This window comes from Ambystoma mexicanum, chromosome 8, assembly GCF_040938575.1.
Source record: "Ambystoma mexicanum isolate Mex_15411 chromosome 8, UKY_AmexF1_1, whole genome shotgun sequence".
Lineage (NCBI taxonomy): Eukaryota > Metazoa > Chordata > Amphibia > Caudata > Ambystomatidae > Ambystoma > Ambystoma mexicanum.
The window spans coordinates 1,159,669,173-1,159,688,180 of NC_090929.1; the positions used below are offsets into that span (position 1 = coordinate 1,159,669,173).

At 44.5% G+C, this 19,008-nt stretch overlaps 1 protein-coding gene across 3 annotated transcripts in view; it reads left to right on the forward strand.

Moving 5' to 3' along the window:
- The window catches only part of DNTTIP2 (deoxynucleotidyltransferase terminal interacting protein 2), a 308,996-nt gene that overhangs the window by 173,531 nt on the left and 116,457 nt on the right, over positions 1-19,008 (forward strand). For all 3 annotated transcript variants that reach the window (XM_069611233.1, XM_069611231.1, XM_069611232.1), the window contains one exon: positions 14,905-16,787. In XM_069611233.1, coding sequence (XP_069467334.1) covers positions 15,175-16,787 — 1,613 coding nt within the window. In that variant the 5' untranslated portion in view covers positions 14,905-15,174. The remainder of the gene's footprint in view (positions 1-14,904; positions 16,788-19,008) is intronic.

Here is a 19,008-nt window from a genome sequence, read left to right on the forward strand (position 1 = left end):
AGTTGTGCAGGGAAGAGCAGGCCGTATTTCACGCCCATCGTGTGTAGCTGTCGTTTCAGGGAGTCAAAGGATTGCCTTGCCCTCTGCACTTCCCTCGTGTAGTCCGGAAAAAAGGTGATTTTGGAGCCAATGAAAGTGACCGCTCCTTTGGCGCGCGCATGTTACAGCAGGGCGTCGCGGTCTCTGTAATTTAAGAATCGTGCTATCACAGTTCTTGGAGGGGCTCCAGGCGGTGGTCTGCCTGTGGGCACCCTATGTGCCCTTTCTATGGAAAAGAACTTGGAAAAGGCATCAGGCTCGTATAGGTCAGAGAGCCATTGTTCTAGAAAGAGTTCCATGCAGGGGCCCTCTGCCTTTTCGGGTATGCCCAGGATGCGTACATTATTGTGCCTGGACCTGCTCTCTCCTTCCTCAATTCTGTCTTCCAGCACCTTCAGTTTGGACATTGTGTTATGGAGTTGTTGTTGTACAGTGTTCATTCTGTCCTCCGTATTAGAAATGCGCTGCTCGGCTTCCCCGGTGCGTGCCGTTAGTTTTTGGAGGTCGTGCCTGAGGAGGGAGACATCCATGCTAATTCCGTCCATTTTCTGCTCCATGGACGTGCGGCAGTCGGTAATGGCGGCCATGATGTCTTTGAGTGATATTCCTTGGTCCGTCTCCATGTCGACTGAGAGTTCAGCGGGTTGGGGAGGAGGAGGAGGAATGGTGTATTGATCCATTTTGCTTTGGGCGTGAAGCTTCCTCGGCCTGTCTTTCCCCATAGCGCCCGGTCCACCGCGGACGCTATGTGGGCCGATGTGGTCGGCCTCGCCCGAGCACCTTGCTGCCAGGTGTGCCTCTTGTCTCTTTTACCTTGTCAGCGGGTCGCACCCTTCGTAGTGGCTGTGCTCCGGGGATATGTCCTCCCTCCAGGGCCGACGGAAGTAGCGTGCTCTTCGCTCTCACACCGGCCCGCGGGTCCACGCGTATGATACTGGGGTCGCCTCACAGGGCCACCCCGCTCGGAGGGCAGGGCTCACCGATCTTCTCTCCCCCTGCAGGCCTTCTTGACTCGTTTATGATTTTGAAGAGTTTTTCTTTGGTGTTTGGTGCTTTGAAGATTCGGTTGTCGTAGTGTTTCCTCTTCACTTTTTGTATTTCCTTTTTGTATGAGCGGATCTGTTGCAGGAATTTCAATTTGTTTGCAGTGTTGTTGTTGGTCCACCATTCAGATTCTAGTTTTCATTTTTTTTCTTTTCATGGCGCTGAGTAGTGGGGTGAACCATTTTACCGTTGTTTTCTGGGGTGATGGGTTGAAGGGCTTTTCTTTGGCGATGTCGTTTGAGGTTGTTAAGATCTTGGTATGCAGCAGGGCAACTTTTTTTTGTCTAGGTCAGCTTCTTCCATGGTTGTTGCTTGTGGTTTGCTGAGTTCCAGGAGCTCTGTTAGGTTGGTGTTTTTTATGGTTCTCCAATTTCTTTTCATCGAGGTCAGTGGTTTTTCTTGCTTCTTTCTTGGAGCAGCCGTTGTGATTATGAATGGAATGATGAGGTGGTCTATCCAGAGTATTTAAATTGGGGGTGCTGTGGTGATGAGATCCTTGTTGGCGAAGATTGCATCAAGTGTGTGCCCTGCCGAGTGTGTTGCTCCTTTTAATTGTTGTAGATTCATAGCTGCTAGTTGTGCGGTTAAGGATTTTTGTGTGGTTGTGGTTTCTTCGAACCAGATGTTGACATCTCCGAGGATGATCAGATGATTGTGCTTGATGGCTAGGATGGTGATTGCTTCCGTGAAGGCATCTACGAAAGTTGCATCGTAGGTTGGTGGTCTGTATATCAGTATGAATTTCAGGTTTGTTTTGGGGTTTACTGATAGCCATAGTATTAAGGATTCGCATTTATCGATGTTTAGTTGATCTTCCATTTTGATGGCCAGTTGCTCCTTGTGGATGATCGCTAGTCCCCCCCCCCCCACCCTCTGACACCCCCCCATCTTTTGGATTTCCTGTTTGCTTGGATGCATTTGAGGTTTTCAGGCAGGCAGTTGTTGAGGGTGATCTTGTAGTTGTCGTCTAGCCATGTTTCGGTTACAAATAGGATGTCTGTGCCTCCGTCTGAGGTCGTATATTTCGGTTGAATGTTTGGACATTGACCATGCGTTTATTAAGTTACAGTGGATTCTCCAGGTGTGATTTTGTTTAGTGGTTATTTGTTGTTGAGGTTTGTAGTTGTCCGGTCGTGGTGTTTCCGTATTGATGTTGGTTGGATGAAGAACGGCGACAGCTGCTTCTTCATTGAAGCGGTCCAATAGGTTGATAGCAGGGCTAATCAATCGTGGTGCTTCTGCTGTGACGATTGGTTGAAGATCAGCGATGGCTGCTTCTTCATTGAGTCAGATTGTTAGGTTGAAGGTAGGATTGTTGTTTGTCGGTGCTTCGTCGTATTGTATGGGATGTTGTGGAAATCGATGGTGCCCCTCTGTTCTTGTGATGTATGGGGTAATAACGGTTGGAGTCATCCCAATCTCTTGTGGAGTGCTCCTCCTTTTTTTTTCCGGGTGTTTCGGGGGATTCTTTGCATGTCTCGCGGTTTCCGTGTTGAGTTTGTAGGTGTTCCATGGTTGTCGCGAGGTAGGGTGTGAGATTTTTCTCTTGCATTGTTTGTTCTGGTGATGACCGCGTTAGGCGTGGTTTCCTGCCAATGATGCTCCTTCTGTTGGTGTTGTATGTTCGTGTCCCTTGTTGCACGATCTTGCTCTCTTTTTCTCCGTCCTTTTCTGGGTCGGGCGATTTTTCAGTTCAAGGTGCAGACGTAGTTTGGTAGTTGGTCCTCTATGCTGTGTTGTGTAGGCACAGTATTGTTTTTTTCTTCTCTAGATATGCTTGGGTGCTCTCCGGCTCAATCTGTCGTGTCTGTCGGTGGGTAGGGTGTGTTTCCTAAGGGTGCACTGTCAGGGTTGGGTTGTGGGCGTTCAATGGTCTGGTGGTATAGGACACAATTAAGCTCGGTAGTGATGGGTTTCAGAGAGGAATAGTGTACCAAACTAAGCATAGTTAGATTTGAGGGTCAGTTGAGACCGTAGAGTATGATGCCAAACACTGCTAGATTTGAGAGTCCTGTATAGTGGGAGAAAGGCCTTCGCCTAAGAGAGCAATAGTGTACAGAACTAGACACTGCTAGATTTGAGGGTCCTGTATAGTGGGAGAAAAGCCTACGCCTAAGAGAGCAATAGAGTACCAAACTAAACAGTTAGATTTGAGGGTCAGTTGGATCAGAAGAGTAGGATACCAAACACAGCTCGTAGTGACAGTGTGGGGGTGAAGGGGCACTGGAGAATAATCAGTGTTTTTTTTAAACGGGTTTGCCAAGTGGCTAGGATTGCATGGTAGAACAATTGCTGTACTCCTAACCGTCACTCCTACCGTGCTGGTCCTAGTAGTTGCTGGTTGACGGCTGGTCGCTGGCTTCCCCTGCAGACACCTGCTGACACTTCTCTGGAGCCGCCTCTGTGGGATCTGCCCTTTGCCTTGGGGCCCTTAGCCGCAGGGTCTGGCGAGCAGGGGGCTGCCCTGGGAAGTTCCCTTATGCCTATTAGCCCTGGAAGGTGTTAGGGAGAATTCTCTGTTTAGGCTGAATTTCCCTACCTAGTGAGTCCCCCAGCAGCTTTGCTGGATTTCTGGGGTTTAATTTTTTTCTCCTGCCAAGAGTGAGACTCTTTTACCCTCACTCTTGGACATGTTGAAGTGTGTTTTCTTGGTTAAACCTTGTGTTGAATGGGCTATGGGGTCTTTTACTCCATAGGGCCTCATGTATTTTTGTGATGTGGGTCACACAGCACCCTCTGTGCCGTGACCCAGGGGTGTCCTAGGGACTCCCCAACATAGACTCCATACCCTGGGACTGACTACTGTCTCCCAGGGCATGTAAAGTCACCAAAGACTTTGCTAGTCTTGAATCCTGAACAGAACCAGTACAAACCATCATATTGTGGACGTACTGGCTGGGGCAATTCGATTGCCCCAGGGTCTGTTAGTCGAGGGGGCACGTCTCCGTCCCCCCTGATCGAGTTTTGGCTGGTGGCAGTGGAAACTACGTTGTATATTCGACCGCGAATATTTTCCTATGGGATTTCCCATTGTTTTAGGCTAACACATTTAATTATTTATTTACGGTAGCCTTAAACATACCGCCGGTTTATATATTTATTTTTATAACTCCGGTTGGGACTTTTTGCCAAAACTTGATTCTAAAATGGCGTTGGTGTTCGCCTCTGTAACTCTGACCCAAAGTGGAGCCCTTTGTTCCACTTTTGGCGGGCTTCTCCACAGAAGCCCTCCAAAGTGGTGCCACTCTGTCTGGGATACTTAGGAGGGGTGGAGGGGGATTTAGGCACCCTGGACTGAGTTACCTTGGTAACTCAAGTCGCACTCCGTCCTGATTGGCCCAAGTGGTGAGCCGCCCGGCTCACCACTTAGCATGTTTGAGTGACAGCTAGGCTGGGTGAATGGGGGCTTGCTGCATAAAAGCAGGGCTTTGGGGACTGGGACTTCAGAAGTCGCCACAGGACCAAGAATCCGACGAGGGAAGAGCTGAGCCGACCTGCTTCGACGACACCACCCGGTGGAGCCCTGCTGAACCGTCTCACCACTTTTTTTTCCCGACGACCGAGGAGAACTCTTAACGGAGTGGCTCCTTCCCTTGACTGGTGGGGACAACCAGTTTTCGCCTTCTTTCCGTTCTTTGAGGTATCTCGTGGCCGCCTTGCCTGTGCCAAGCACCCCGGCAACCGGAATACCACACTTTACCCCCATACCGCGAAAGTCGGTACCAACCCTTTAACCGGAGGACTCCGCGGCTGGTTTCTTCCCGGGCAGTGCTACGACCTTTCTCTTCTGCTCTTCAGCGAGATATTCTTCTCCCCTGACCGACGTCGAGCCTTGCTGTCGCTGCCTGGAACAACTGCCCCCGCTGGAGGATCCTTTCCGCTTAAGGTACTGTGTTCCGCCTGGCTTCCCTTGCCACCGACTGTACGGGGTAGATTTAGTCCCCGGCTTTCGAACCTGGGAGTGCCTGGGACACTTTGGCTAAACTTTCTGAGCCACTCTAAACTCTTTTTGACTCTTTGCAAGACTTTGAATCTCTAACTAACAGTGTGATCTTGGGCACATTTTCGCTCCGGCTACTCTAAGAGTGGGCCCTGCCTAGTGACTTTTGCTCACCTGTGACTTTGTGCTTCTTTGAGCCTATTGCAAGTGTTCTGGACCTTAGAGTGGTGTGTTTAACCCATTTCTGCTTTTTCTCTCCCTTTCTTGGAAACTACTAGAGTGTCATCTAACGTTAAGCACTCACCTCTGTTTTAATTAAGTGGTGTTAACCTAGAGTTGTCTAGATAGGAGAAAGGATTGAATCTACTTTCATTATAACTGTGTTGAAGTGTTTTTTACCATATTCTTTGCTAGAGTGTTTTTTTACTTATGTGTGTTTTTAAATAAATAACTATATTCTTCTGAAACCAAGCTCTGGTCAGTGTTTGCTTGTGCTATTGTATGTTGGTACATATTGTGTATACTTTGCATACTGCCTAACTCTTCTTGAGAGAAGTCTGACTGCTCAGCCACAGCTACCAGGTAAATCTGGGTGGTGCAGACTGCTACCAAAGGGGTTTACTGCTATACCTGTAGTCTTAAATCTTTTGCAGTGTTCCCCAAGGGAACTGCACAGGTTTCTGCCTAACAGAAGGATCCGCCAATCAGGGGTGATGGGAGGGTCGGGAGGCGGGAGGGAACAGGAAAGTGGATGCTGGGGAAGTGGGAGGAAAGCAGCAGCGACAGCGCTGATGCCAGACTTTTAACTATGGAAATAAGGGCCCAGGGGGCTCCTCTGCTAAGGTCTGCATTCACCTGCCTCTGATGGAGGAAGGTGGGAAAGGAATGGACTGAGTGCAGTCAATGGCACGGACCGAGTGGATGAAACACAAATGTAAATGTTAACCTGCTTCCCAGTTCCCTTCCTGTTGCTTTATATCTGTATTCCCCCACTTGTCGCTATAAACCCAGTCCACAGTCTCTGTGTTCGTATGTTGCTCTGCTCCCTGCCTTCCTGCTCACGTGCCTGGTCTCGGGCACCTTAAATATAACCATCCCATCACTATGCTTACTCTGTACTGTACACCATCATTCAACTAGAACACAGCTATACCCCTGACTAATTCGGCCTAGCTGTCCACATACAAACTCGACCCCATGATCACCTCATCACCCTATAAAACGCAGCTAGCTGAGCACATTCTGGCTAATTGATCATATATGCGTCCTTCAGGCCTTACGCAGCCAAAGCCCACTTTGGGTGTCCACCCACCAGACTGCACACATCTGATATCCTCATCACCACACTTAACGCTAGGATGCAGCTACCATCCGGCAATTACATCAGCTCCACACATATCTGGTGCACCCACGCACCCTACGACACTATCCCTCTCTACTGACCAGAACTACGGTTCCCGAGGGCGTTCAACCTACCAGCGCTTTGAGGTCATACTAATGATATATAGAATGTTATATAAATGCCAAGTAACATAACATAACAAGGTGTCAGTGCTGGGTGGGCCTTTGCCAAGGGGACAGGAAGCTTCACGTGAGAAGAAAGAAGAAAGTGGTCAGTCCAGGAGAGAGTAGTAGTTGGAGGATTAGAGAGGGGGATGTCTGAAGAGGTGAGTGCATCCAAGAGTGAGTCGGATCAGAGGGTAGAATGGAAAGGGATGGAGAGTTGCAGGTTGCCGAAAAGCCCAGTGGAGTCCAGGTGGATGTTGAGATCCATTTCAATTTTATTTAATGTACCATCAGCCGAATGGCTTTGTATATACAGCATTTAAAACAAAGTAAACATTTACACGTATTTAAAACACCATGCATTAATACACAAGTCTAAATTAAATCACTAAAAGAGAACAGTTTGCTTATTTGACTTAACAACCACCCAGATTTTACTTCATACAGATACAAAATATATTGTTAGATAAAACTCACATCTACTCAGTTTAAAATTGAGCACATGTGCACACAGTATGTAAAAAGGCAGATCAACAGGTAACTAAATTAATTATGTCCATACATTTCCAATAAAATTTAACAAGGTCAAATATCGAATTATCACACCCATTTAAAACAAGGGCCATATTTCAATAAGACCCTTCAGGTTGATACCATTATTTTATGCTTCCAAATAGCTAGTTTTCAATTTATGTAGGTTTTCACAAACTATTAGCAAATGTTGGATCGTTTTGGCTTCTCCTGTGCCACAAAGCCTGCAGCATTGCACAAAATACCTAAATGTGCCCCTTGGTACATGAATGCCATACTTTATATTAAATTTAAGTTGCAGATATTGTTTTGCTATTGAGCTGTTGGGAAAGGCAGTTAAATAAATTGGTGTTACCACTCAGGCCATTATATAGTCACAAAAAGAGCTACTATTACTCCCTGAGAGTAAATTCACTAGATGTTGTTCTTCGCTGAGCCACCGCAGTTTAGATTTTAGACAGGCTTAGTCATAAGACCACAACACCCCTCTTGCCATTTATTACAACAGAGTGTAAGCAGCTGGCCAAAAATCCCTAATGTGTTGCAATTATCTATTTCATAAAAAGCTCCACCGAAATTCCCCATTATTTTGCCAATCTCTCGTTTTAGCAATTTGTCACAAAACATAACTGGCTTCCCAATTACATCAGCCAATATACCAGCAATACCAAATTCCAAGTACATATATTTTATGGGTAGTGACAGTGGCATACAGAAGAGTTTGCGTAATATAGCTGCCTCAAATTCTTTCAGTACCACTCTATATTTATTTCCCCATATTTCAATCCCATAGAATCGATCAGACTTTTGTCTGGTATAAAAGGATTGTCTCTATGGAGATTCTGCTTTGTTTTCCTGTGAATTGCCGAATAATGCTTACCACCCCGTTACATTTCGTTTTCGTTACCTGCCAATGTGTATCCCATTTCATATTATTTTGGAGATGGAGACCCAAATACTTGTAGGATGCAACCCTCTCAAGTTGCAACCCATTAAAGGTTCAAACAGTATTACATCCTTTGTAGACGTGCAGGGCGAATATCATAGTCTTGCTTTTATCTATATTAATAGACGGTCCATTTGTTTCTGCGTATTCGCCTAAAGCAGTGATCAAGCTTTGTAAATCCCTAGGTGTGTGATCTAGTAACCCAAATCGTCGGCGTATGCCAACCAACTATTCATATGACGTCCTATTTGTACTGGGCAAATTGTCAATTTGTTGAAAGCCAACCCCAAATCAGAAAGATAAAGATTAAAAAGAGTAGCAGTGACAATGCACCCTTGCTTTACTCCACGTCGGGTGGGTATCGGAGCAGATAAAGTGCCTTCAGCTTCCAACCTAATCTTGACTAGTGTTGGTATAAAGTAACATTAACAATTTGAGGAATCCTGGTGGAATGTTCCATTTTATCAATTTGTTCCACTGTCTGTTTCGGAGGACAGAGTCCAATGCTGCGGAAAAGTCTTTAAAAGCAGTGTGAACTGGTGTGTGTCTGCGCTTCCAAGCATACTCAATGGAGGTTACTAGAATAAGCAAATTATATGCAGTATTAGCTTTTTTAATGAAACCCATCTGATTTGAGGGTAGGATATTATTTGCTGTGATCCAGTTGTTTAATTCCACCAGAAGTGCTTTTGCTAGAATTTTAGAGGGAACATCCAGCATGGCAAGCATTCTATAGTTGGATCCTAAATTCCAGGAGCCTTTCTTATGGACAGGCAGTATGTGGCTTTCACACCAGGTTCGGGGGCATACTGCCCGTTTAACCAATAATGAGAAAGGGACGGAGAGTCGCAAGTTGCGGAAAAGCCCAGTGGAGTCTCGAGAGTCCAGGTGGATGTTGAGATCCCCAAGGCGGGGGGAAGAGAGCAGTGAGGTCAGCCCATTCGGAGAGGAAGAGGGTAACCTGGCTAGGTGGGCCTGTAGGAGGTGACCAAAGTCCAAGGGAAGGCGGGAGAGAGGGCCTGCAGACCAGGCATTCAAAGGAGGAGTAGGTTTGAGTGGGGATGATGGAGGCAGGAATCCACTCGGGAAAGATCAGAGCCACTCCACCTTCGGACCTGGGCTCGGGAAGTATATTGTAGCCCTCGGGGAGCAGTGTGTCAAAACTCCTGACAAAGCTGGCCTTAAACCATGTCTCGGTAAGAGCGAGTACATCTAGGTCCAGGAGTTCAAAGACAGCCGAGCGAGAGTTGAGAGTAGCAATGTGGAGCATTTTGACACTTTTGGGAGACTTCTGTGGAGGGGTACAGGGAAGAGGGGTACCCATTGGTAGGGCAGAGGAGCCTGAGAGGTAAAGGAAGGAGGAGGCAGAGGAGCCAGAGAGATGGTGGATTGCAAGGGATCCAGGGAGGTGGAGGCCGAGGGTGCTAAGTGAATCAGGAGAGAGGCTGAAGGCAAAGAAGTCAGAGAGGTGATAGATGGCAGAGGAGCCAGAATGGTAGAGGAAGGAGGTAAAGGAGTCATAGAAGTGGTAGCAGGAATAGCAAAGGAAACAATCAATCAGATAAGAGGTTGGGCTGAGGTCACTGGGCCATGATTGTACCATTTAGATGGACATTAATGAAGACCGGAGGACTGGAAGGAGGCCATGAGGACCTCCCATCGGGTGCCACCATTAATGGGTGAAGATGAAGGAGCGAGAAGAGACCATATGAAGGGTCCATAGGTTGGATGAGGGAACGACAAAGAGGATGTTGGCGAGAGTCTCTCTGGAGAAAGCACTGACATAGGTGTCCGGGATGGGAAGGCCTGGGTTGGAGACCAGGGTGTCTTTCTTAAGCTTCTTCCTACCAGTCTTAGTGAGAAGAGTAGGATAGGAGATAAAAAAAAACAGATAGAGAAGATGGGGGGAATAGAGAGCTCCATAGTGGGTGTGATAGAGGGAGGAGAGGGCAGGCGAGAGAGGGAGAAGTGAGAGGATCTCTGCACAGAGCTATGCCTAACAGGGTGCACAGGAAGGGGCTGTGGAGGGATGGAGGGGGGAGGTAGGGAGGGAGTTAGGATGGGGGAGGGGACGAGGGGAAAACAGGCTACAACAGAGCGCAGAGAACAGTTAACATGGCTGCAGCACTGTGAGCCGGCTCAGAACCCCTAGGGAGGAAGAAGGCCTGGAGGGCAACAGTTTTTTATTTATATGTAATGCATTGTAGGCCTGCAGGCATCAGGGCGCAAACGGAGTACACTGTGTAGTGAACCACAAAAGAGGGGGGAACTTAGAGAAGAGTAGGTAGGCATAGTGGACAAAGCATATCATGTGAAGCACACCCAGGAATATTTGCCTAGAGGTGAAAAAATGCAAGAGCATGCAAAACGGATACAGAGGCCAATACAATCCCCTACAGGGAAATAATGCAACGAAAAACAGTTCAGAGATGCAGAAAAAGACAGTACGGCTACCTGGGAGAGGGACAGCCTAATGGATGCTTAGAGAACAGTGCAGGGTAAGAATCTCATTGAAAGGAAGTATGTGCAAGGTAGGACAGCTCAGCCTCGACTAAGTGAACCTCTTTGAAGGGTAGTGCGGTGGGGTGGGGGTTTCTTAACCGGCTCCCCACTATGGAAAATGCTACAAAATCGTAGATGAAAGCTCTCTTCGCAGATCCTTGAAAATAAAATGGTTGTTGAGTAGAGTATATACTCAGCCACCCATACCGCCATTTGGCACTCACAGCCCTGGTGTGCGAGTAGTTCTTTCTGGAACTCTTCTGTAAACCATATGCCTCTCCTGCCCCAGTTTCCCAGCTAGATGAACATTGCAAGATGTTGGTTAAATAGGGCATCAGCTACCATGAGCTACAAAAATCCCCTTTTTAGGGGCTGTGTGGGTGAGGGCAGTGAAACACAAAATCTAAAGAATCCCACAATACAGCTTCCTTCCCTTTCCGCTAAGAGTGAGTAATCCTAGATGCATGCAAACTTAGTCATGTTCACCCCTTAACCAAAAAAGGGCGAATAACCATGTAATTATCAAAAATATACATATTTTAATATTTACCTAAACACATTGCACATTACAATATATTTCTCTAAAAATACACACAACAATATGATCAGAACACATTCTGAAACACATGTCTATGCGTATACGTGTTCTACAAATGGCAAAGAAGCGAACACTTCAAACCCTTTCTGTGCCTGTAGGGTAAGTCTCTATTTTAACCACCACTGTTATTAATACTACCCTTCTTAATTCATACGGGCAAAAGGCTGTGCCAACACTTCAAGAATGTGTTTCTAGAACCAACATGAATCTTAATCTCGAGAATAAACACAGAAATTAATCCACATTGTATATCCTGTTGGTGCTGTCCTCAGGGCACTTAATCTTTGTTATAGATTCTGGTTTTCACGTATGTCATCACGTGCTATTTGCCGTAATTTCAATATTCTAAAAGACAAACAAACATTTGGTCTTAAAAACATGGTTTTTTAACTTGAGGCCATACATAGCATCTTTTCCAACTTCATCTCTATTTCTAATATAAGCAGAGGGATTTGTTTATTTGTGGTCTTATTACTGCCCACTGCCACACAATTTTTCAACATTTTGCATGTCCTCATTTCTTACACACAATTTCATCTAAATGAAAAAAATGAGCAAAATACCCAATTCATGCCGACAATGTCTTTTTTCCTTTCATTTTTAGTTTTTAACCGTTAGCATAAAAATGCGTTAGCATAAAAATACCTCTGTCGTCTCTCAGAGCCTGGTCGGGGACTGTACAGTTCTTGCTGTCCCACTTCTATTGTCTTCACTACTTTTGGATCGGTTCTACAAAAAAGGTTGCAAACGAGTGCACAGCACTACCCGAGTGCTTACCTATTGCGGACTCTACATTGGTCTCCCAACGCTGCACTGGTAACAATTCACGTGCTAGCTGTGAGGCCCCACATTTCACTACTTCCTTGTGGGAGAAGAAGGCGGAACGGTATCCCTGTCCACTACCGACAATACTCTGTAAAGAAAGTAAACGCCTGTGTTGTTTAGAAAGAACCACCAAAAGACACTGAATTGCTATGCCCTATTTCGCATTGGACTTACCGATTGAGATCTTCCCCAAAGTGTCTCTTTCCAGAAATACGTGTGGGATCTTTCACCTTAGGCCTTAATTGATGTTGCTACCCATATAGTTACGAGATCTAGTCGGACAGAAACAAGAAGAAAGATGAAATTTTCTTCTCAACGGGACAGTAAAAGAGTATTTACTCTTAGCGCATTCGTCTTACCTTACGGAAGCTGTACGTGCTCCCCTTCTTATTTCCATGCAGCGCGCTATCACCTGGTGTACCAAAGCGACAGAGCGAACATTACTCATGCTACGCCTTTTTTAAAGGGCGAGGTGCCTCGTATCACGTGGGACGCACGCAAATACGTGCGCCATGTTATCACGTGATCGGCGGCCATCTTTATATGGGTATCGTATCCGCCATCTTGCAATGGTATATGTGTTTAGCACGATGCTCGACTGCAACTGTCATTCGCGGGTGCATGGGCCCATCTCGGAAGGTCACACATCTCATTCTCATGAGCATTATGCTGCACAGAGCATCCTCGTTGTCTGGTGTCGCAATTTACCAGGATATCATGTAGGAGGCGGTCGTCACTATATGTTTTCAGCCTACAGACTTCAAAATCTAACCCATTATTTTTATTTTTTATAATGGATGAATAGGGACCATTCAATGTAAATATTCAAACCATTCCTTACGGTATCCAAAGAATAGATCCATTTTTGTTCATCTTGTCTTAACTTTAGGTCTCTGTTCCCTCCTCTCAGTTGGGGAAGTATCATTTCAATAATAAACCAATGGATGTCATCCACACCATGGTGAGCACTCTTAAAGTGTGCTACCAAAGGTTTCTCCGGTACCTGATTCTTCACACAGGATCTGTGCTCGCAGATCCTCTGCCGAATGGGTCTCTTGGTTTTACCAATATACAGCAAACCGCACGGGCACCTTATGCCATATACCACCCATTTAGAGTTGCAGTTAGTGAAATTTAGCTCCCATCTTCTCCCTTTCAAATCTACGTATTTCATGTTCGATGTCAATTTACAAACCAAGCACTTGCCGCACGTATAATGGCCCACCACCGGTGGCAAATTCCACAATGTTGGTTGGGTGCTGGGACTCCCCTCCGTAAGTGGTTCTGTAGGTATGTACCAATTTGTCTCTCAGATTTGGCATACAGCGGAAAGCAAACCGTGGTTTGTTAAAATAAGACGGGGAGCACGTACGGCTTCCGTAAGGTAAGACAAATGCGCTAAGAGTAAATATTCTTTTACTGTCCCGTTGAGAAGAAAATTTCATCTTTCCTCTTGTTTCTGTCCGACTAGATCTCGTTACTATATGGGTAGCAACATCAATTAAGGCCTAAGGTGAAAGATCCCACACATATTTTCGGAAAGAGACACTTTGGTGAAGATCTCAATCGGTAAGCCCAATGTGAAATAGGGCGTAGCAATTCGGTGTCTTTTGGTGGTTCTTTCTAAACGACACAGGCATTTACTTTCTTTACAGAGTATTGTCGGTAGTGGACAGGGATACCGTTCCGCCTTCTTCTCACACAAGGAAGTAGTGAAATGTGGGGCCTCACAGCTAGCGCGTCAATTGTTACCAGTGCAGCGTTGGGAGACCAATGTAGAGTCCGCAATAGGTAAGCACTCGGGTAGTGCTGTGCACTCGTTTTCAACCTTTTTTGATGATTTATCATAAAATGAAAGATAGGCATATGTTCTTCTTTTATGTAGAACCGAGCCAAAAGTAGTGAAGACAATAGAAGTGGGACAGCAAGAACTATACAGTCCCCGACGAGGCTCTGAGAGACGACAGGTATTTTTATGCTAACGCATTTTTATGCTAACGGTTAAAAACTAAAAATGAAAGGAAAAAAGACACATTGTCGGCATGAATTGGGTATTTTGCTCATTTTTTTCATTTAGATGAAATTGTGTGTAAGAAATTGGGACATGCAAAATGTTGAAAAATTGTGTGGCAGTGGGCAGTAATAAGACCACAAATAAACAAATCCCTCTGCTTATATTAGAAATAGAGATGAAGTTGGAAAAGATGCTATGTATGGCCTCAAGTTAAAAAACCATGTTTTTAAGACCAAATGTTTATTTGTTTGTTTTTTAGAATATTGAAATTATGGCAACTAGCACGTGATGACATACGTGAAAACCAGAATATATAACAAAGATTAAGTGCCCTGAGGACAGCACCAACAGGATATACAATGTGGATTAATTTCTGTGTTTATTCTCGAGATTAAAATTCATGTTGGTTCTAGAAACACATTCTTGAAGTGTTGGCACAGCCTTTTGCCCGTATGAATTAAGAAGGGTAGTATTAATAACAGTGGTGGTTAAAATAGAGACTTACCCTACAGTTAGGCACAGAAAGGGTTTGAAGTGTTAGCTTCTTTGCCATTTGTAGAACATGTATACGCATAGACATGTGTTTCAGAATGTGTTCTGATCATATTGTTGTGTGTATTTTTAGAGAAATATATTGTAATGTGTTTTGGTAAATATTAAAATATGTATATTTTTGATAATTACATGGTTAATCGCCCTTTTTTGGTTAAGGGGTGAACATGACTAAGTTTGCATGCATCTAGGATTACTCACTCTTAGCAGAAAGGGAAGGAAGCTGTATTGTGGGATTCTTTAGATTTTGGGTTAAATGGGGCAATACAAACATTACAAATCAATACTAGGTTTTTTAGGGCCATTGATCTATCTGGTATTTATAGCATTGGACTGTAAACATTGTTTCTTTATCTTTCGTATTAAACAAATTGTGATTTTGTAATGTGTTTTTTTTTCTTTTTAAGAAAACGCCCGCTGACCTCAGTGCAACTGTCCCCCAAAGGAAAGCAAGAGGAACAAAAAGAAGCTCAAAAACTGACACTTTGCTGGGTGGATCTTCACTTGAAGACCTTTCTGCCACTGAAAAACTGCAACTTGCAAATGTACCAGAGCCTTTTAATTCTACCAGTAAAAATATAGCAAGAAAATCGAGCAGGGCGGAAGCTCAGTCTGATGGCGAGGTATCTGAGGCTGAATCTACATGTTCCACGCTCTCTGGTCTTCAGGTTCCCACAATGCCAAGAACAACACGGAGGGGGCAAATACTACTGAGCTCTCAGTCTGATTCTGTACAGCGGAGCAGAAGTATAAAGTCTGTAACTACGTCTAGACCGATCTCAGAATCCCAAGAGGAAGCTGACATATCTGAATCGGAATCAAATTGTTCTTCATTTTCTGGAATACGAATGCCTGGAATATCGGGGCGTACAAGAAGTAGGCAAAGCACATCGAGATTTCCACTGACCCCAGCTGCTGAATCTCAAACTGAAGAGATTTCAGATGCAGATTCATGTTGCTCAGCCATTTCTGGAAGCCAGGTTAATAGAGTTACAAGACGCAGAGTTGCAAAATCGCACGGAGAAGCTAGTCAGGAACACCAAAAGCCGGTTCCTGAATGTCCGACATTAGCCAAGAGTAAACCTGATGATGTTTCGGATGCAGAATCCTGCTGCTCAAATGTTTCTGCAGGTCAGGCTGCCAATAGGGCTACAAGAAGAAGAATTGCTAAATCACAGCTAGAAGGTATTCAACAGACCCAAAATCCTAACCGAGAGTCCTCCCCTGAACGCCAAACTCCAACCATGAATAAAACTGAAGATGTTTCTGATGCTGAATCATGGTGCTCTGGAATCTCTGCAGCCAGGACTGGCAGGCGGCTAACTAGGAACAGTCTTGCAAGATCCAAGAATGGAATAGAATCTCAGCCCATGGTTATCTCCAAATTGGGGTGTGTTGATAAACCATCATCTGACATAGAAGAGGTATCCTTTATTTCAAGTAGCGTTTTGTGCAGCCCGAGAAGTAAGCCATCCAGCCAGTGTAAAAGTGAGTTGCAGGCCAAGCCTGAAATGGAGTTGCAGAGTAGCATCCTGCAACATGACACAACTACTAGCAGTCCTAAAGTAACTGAAAATAAATGCGCCACATCAATGAGCAGACTATCTGTGGGGCACAGCAAGGAGGTTGATAGTCCAGGACTAGTGTCTGAATCTTCAAAAGGCGAAAATACCAAATTGACAGCAGCTCATTTAGATGGGTTAACATCTCTGCCTAAGAATGATAAAAAGGGACCTTCAGAAAATCAAAGGACTTCTCTTAAAAAGCAAAGCAAAACTCTTGTTGAGCCCAAGCAAATGATTCACTTGGGTAATGAGAAAGATGACTGTGCAATTATAAAGGTGATTGATGCAGATTCTGATGTTACAGACCACTTAAGTGTAGCTTTAAAGAGCTGCCCTAAGCTAAAGAAAATAGCAGAAAATAATATCAAGCCACAGAAAGATGACTATTTGGTCATGGTCATTCCTAGTGATGATGAAATTGAGATCTTGGATACGAGTTCAGAGGATGAAGAGGTTATATGCTTGGAAAAGAGTAGCCAACAAAAACCATCTGTGGCCCAGTCAACAGAAGATTCAGCCCTATCTGGGAACGAGATGTTTATTATAGACAAAGCCCCTGGACTGAGCACCAATAAAAAGTACTATATAGAGGAAGAGAGGAAGACCCATGACGGGGAAACTGAGGATGAGGAATTGGAAGAAGAATCCTCCCACGCAGGAACAGATAATGACTTCGTTGACGAAGATGATAATGAAGAGATAATTAAAAAGGCAAAACCTGGCTTGTAAGTTTAATTTTTTTTTTTATTTAGCATTCAGTTAATAAAACATATCTTTTGCTATAAAAACAAAAAAGTGCCCTTCATTAAGAGCCAGGCCAACATCCTCCGATGGTTATTTCCTTCTTTTGTGACTCTTTAGCCTGGCTGTTATAGCAATTTTGGTTATGGCGCCCAATCTTCAGGATATCTTTTGATTTGGATTATTGTGAAGTGCTTCCCACCAAGATTTGGCATCTAAGCCACTGCCTGGTTCTAACACTTCATAAAGTAGCTGCGTTCTTTCCACTGATAGCACTTTACAGAATAAAGTAAAGTGACACAGGGTTTCAGCTTCTTCCTGCCATAGGCGACGGATGTTATCTTTAATCCTCCCGTATTTTACCAGGACTTCCTTTGTGCACGCAATGTTCAATTTGAAGCGCAAGATCAGATCTCTGTGACACGGATTAGCATTCTTATTCAAATATGTTGGCAGGATTCCAGGACAGTTCGTTAGTTTCTTTGCCGGGTTGTGACTATAGGATGATGCACGTACCGCTTCCGTCTGCGACCATTCCACTGAGAATAACTGTATTCATTTATTTTATTTATTTTTTTAAACTCTCTTCGGGTTTTCACATAGGCTACTTATGGTGGACCCTATGTTAAGCAGTATTCCCTGACATTTGTTTCTCAATTCCCCTAAAGGCCAGCAGGGTGTTTTCAAATTTTTTTATTGCGGTGGGCAATCAGGACCTTCTATTTTCCTGAACGTTGATAAGGCTTTCCATACAACCTGGACCTGTAGCGAGTGAAGACCCAGCTCATGCCTAATTGCACTTATTGGCAGCGAATTTGATAAATTTAAGGTTTTCTGCCAGAATGTTGCCTCAAGCCTATCCCAGGTTACCCATGGAATTCTTAGTCCAGTGTCACCCGCATACGTTATTGATGGCTTTACTTTATCCTTATAGAATTCCACCAATGGTTTTACCGTAAATTTGCAGTAGTTCTACTTCATTAGAAAGGCTTGGGTAATCAATTGGTCCATTTACTTGGAGATGCCCTATCCAAGGTTTATCACCCCAATCCGCACTGATTATTGCTCCCAGGTATTTGGTGCTTTCCGTTGTTTGGATTGTGATATTTCCCAGGCACCATTTAAAAGGTTTTTTTACCTTTTTTTGTGGTTTTTTCATGACTAGAATTTCCGATTTTTCAGCATTGATTTTTTTGTTTATTGATTTGATAACATATCTTTCTAGTTTGTCGAGTTTTTTTCTGTAGGCCTATTGCCGTCAGGTCCAGCAGGATTTGGTCATCCGCATACAGCAAGTGTCCGATGGCATTTCCTGCTAATCGCAGTGAACATGATCTTGCTGGCTCCAAGTTGTCTCTCATATATAGGATGTAAAAGTTGTATAGTATGGCCAAGGGGCACCCTTGTTTCAGACCTTTAAGCGTATTCAATGGTTCGGTAAGTGTGCCACTTTGATCTAAACGCACCTGCATACTCTTTCCAGTGTGCAGTGCTTTTATGGCTGCTATGAGATCTGGTGGACATCCCTTGTCCTGCATTTTAGACCATAAAATATTTCGATCAACTCGGTCGAATGCTGCTGCCATATCTATGCATACTAGATGGAGCTTATCATTTCCCCTCACGGCCTTCAGTTTGAGTAGATTTATTATTAACACGTTCAATCCGCAATCTACTCTCTCGACAAAACCTGCTTGTCTGCTGTCAATGTTTCCGGTCTCTCGCAACCACTCTTTAAGCCTCTTTAATAGTATGCCTGCATAAAGTTGGCCCAGGACATCCAACCGTGATATGGGGCGATAATTTTCTGGATTCTTTCTGTCGCCTGGCTTAAAGATCGGTATTGTTGTTGCCCTTTTCTAGGAGTCTGAACCTGCATGATGTGGTTTATTTTTGTGAATAATGAGAAGCACATGTCTGCCCACAATTCGGGTGTTCATTTTAACATTGAGTTCGTCAGTCCATCATGGCCCCGGCGCTCTAGATGTACTAGCCTTGTTAATTAGGCCCAAGATTTCTTGTTTTTCAAAGAGGATCTTCCAAGATAATCTTTTCCTTTCTATTTTGTCCTCTTCTGTGTCATTTATTTGCCTGTCCATATATCATGGCGAAGTGCTCCAGCCACTGTGTTTCATGTATTGGGTTTATTTGTTCTCCTCCTTGTGGATTTGTGTTCTTCTTTATTAATGACCAAAAGAACATTGA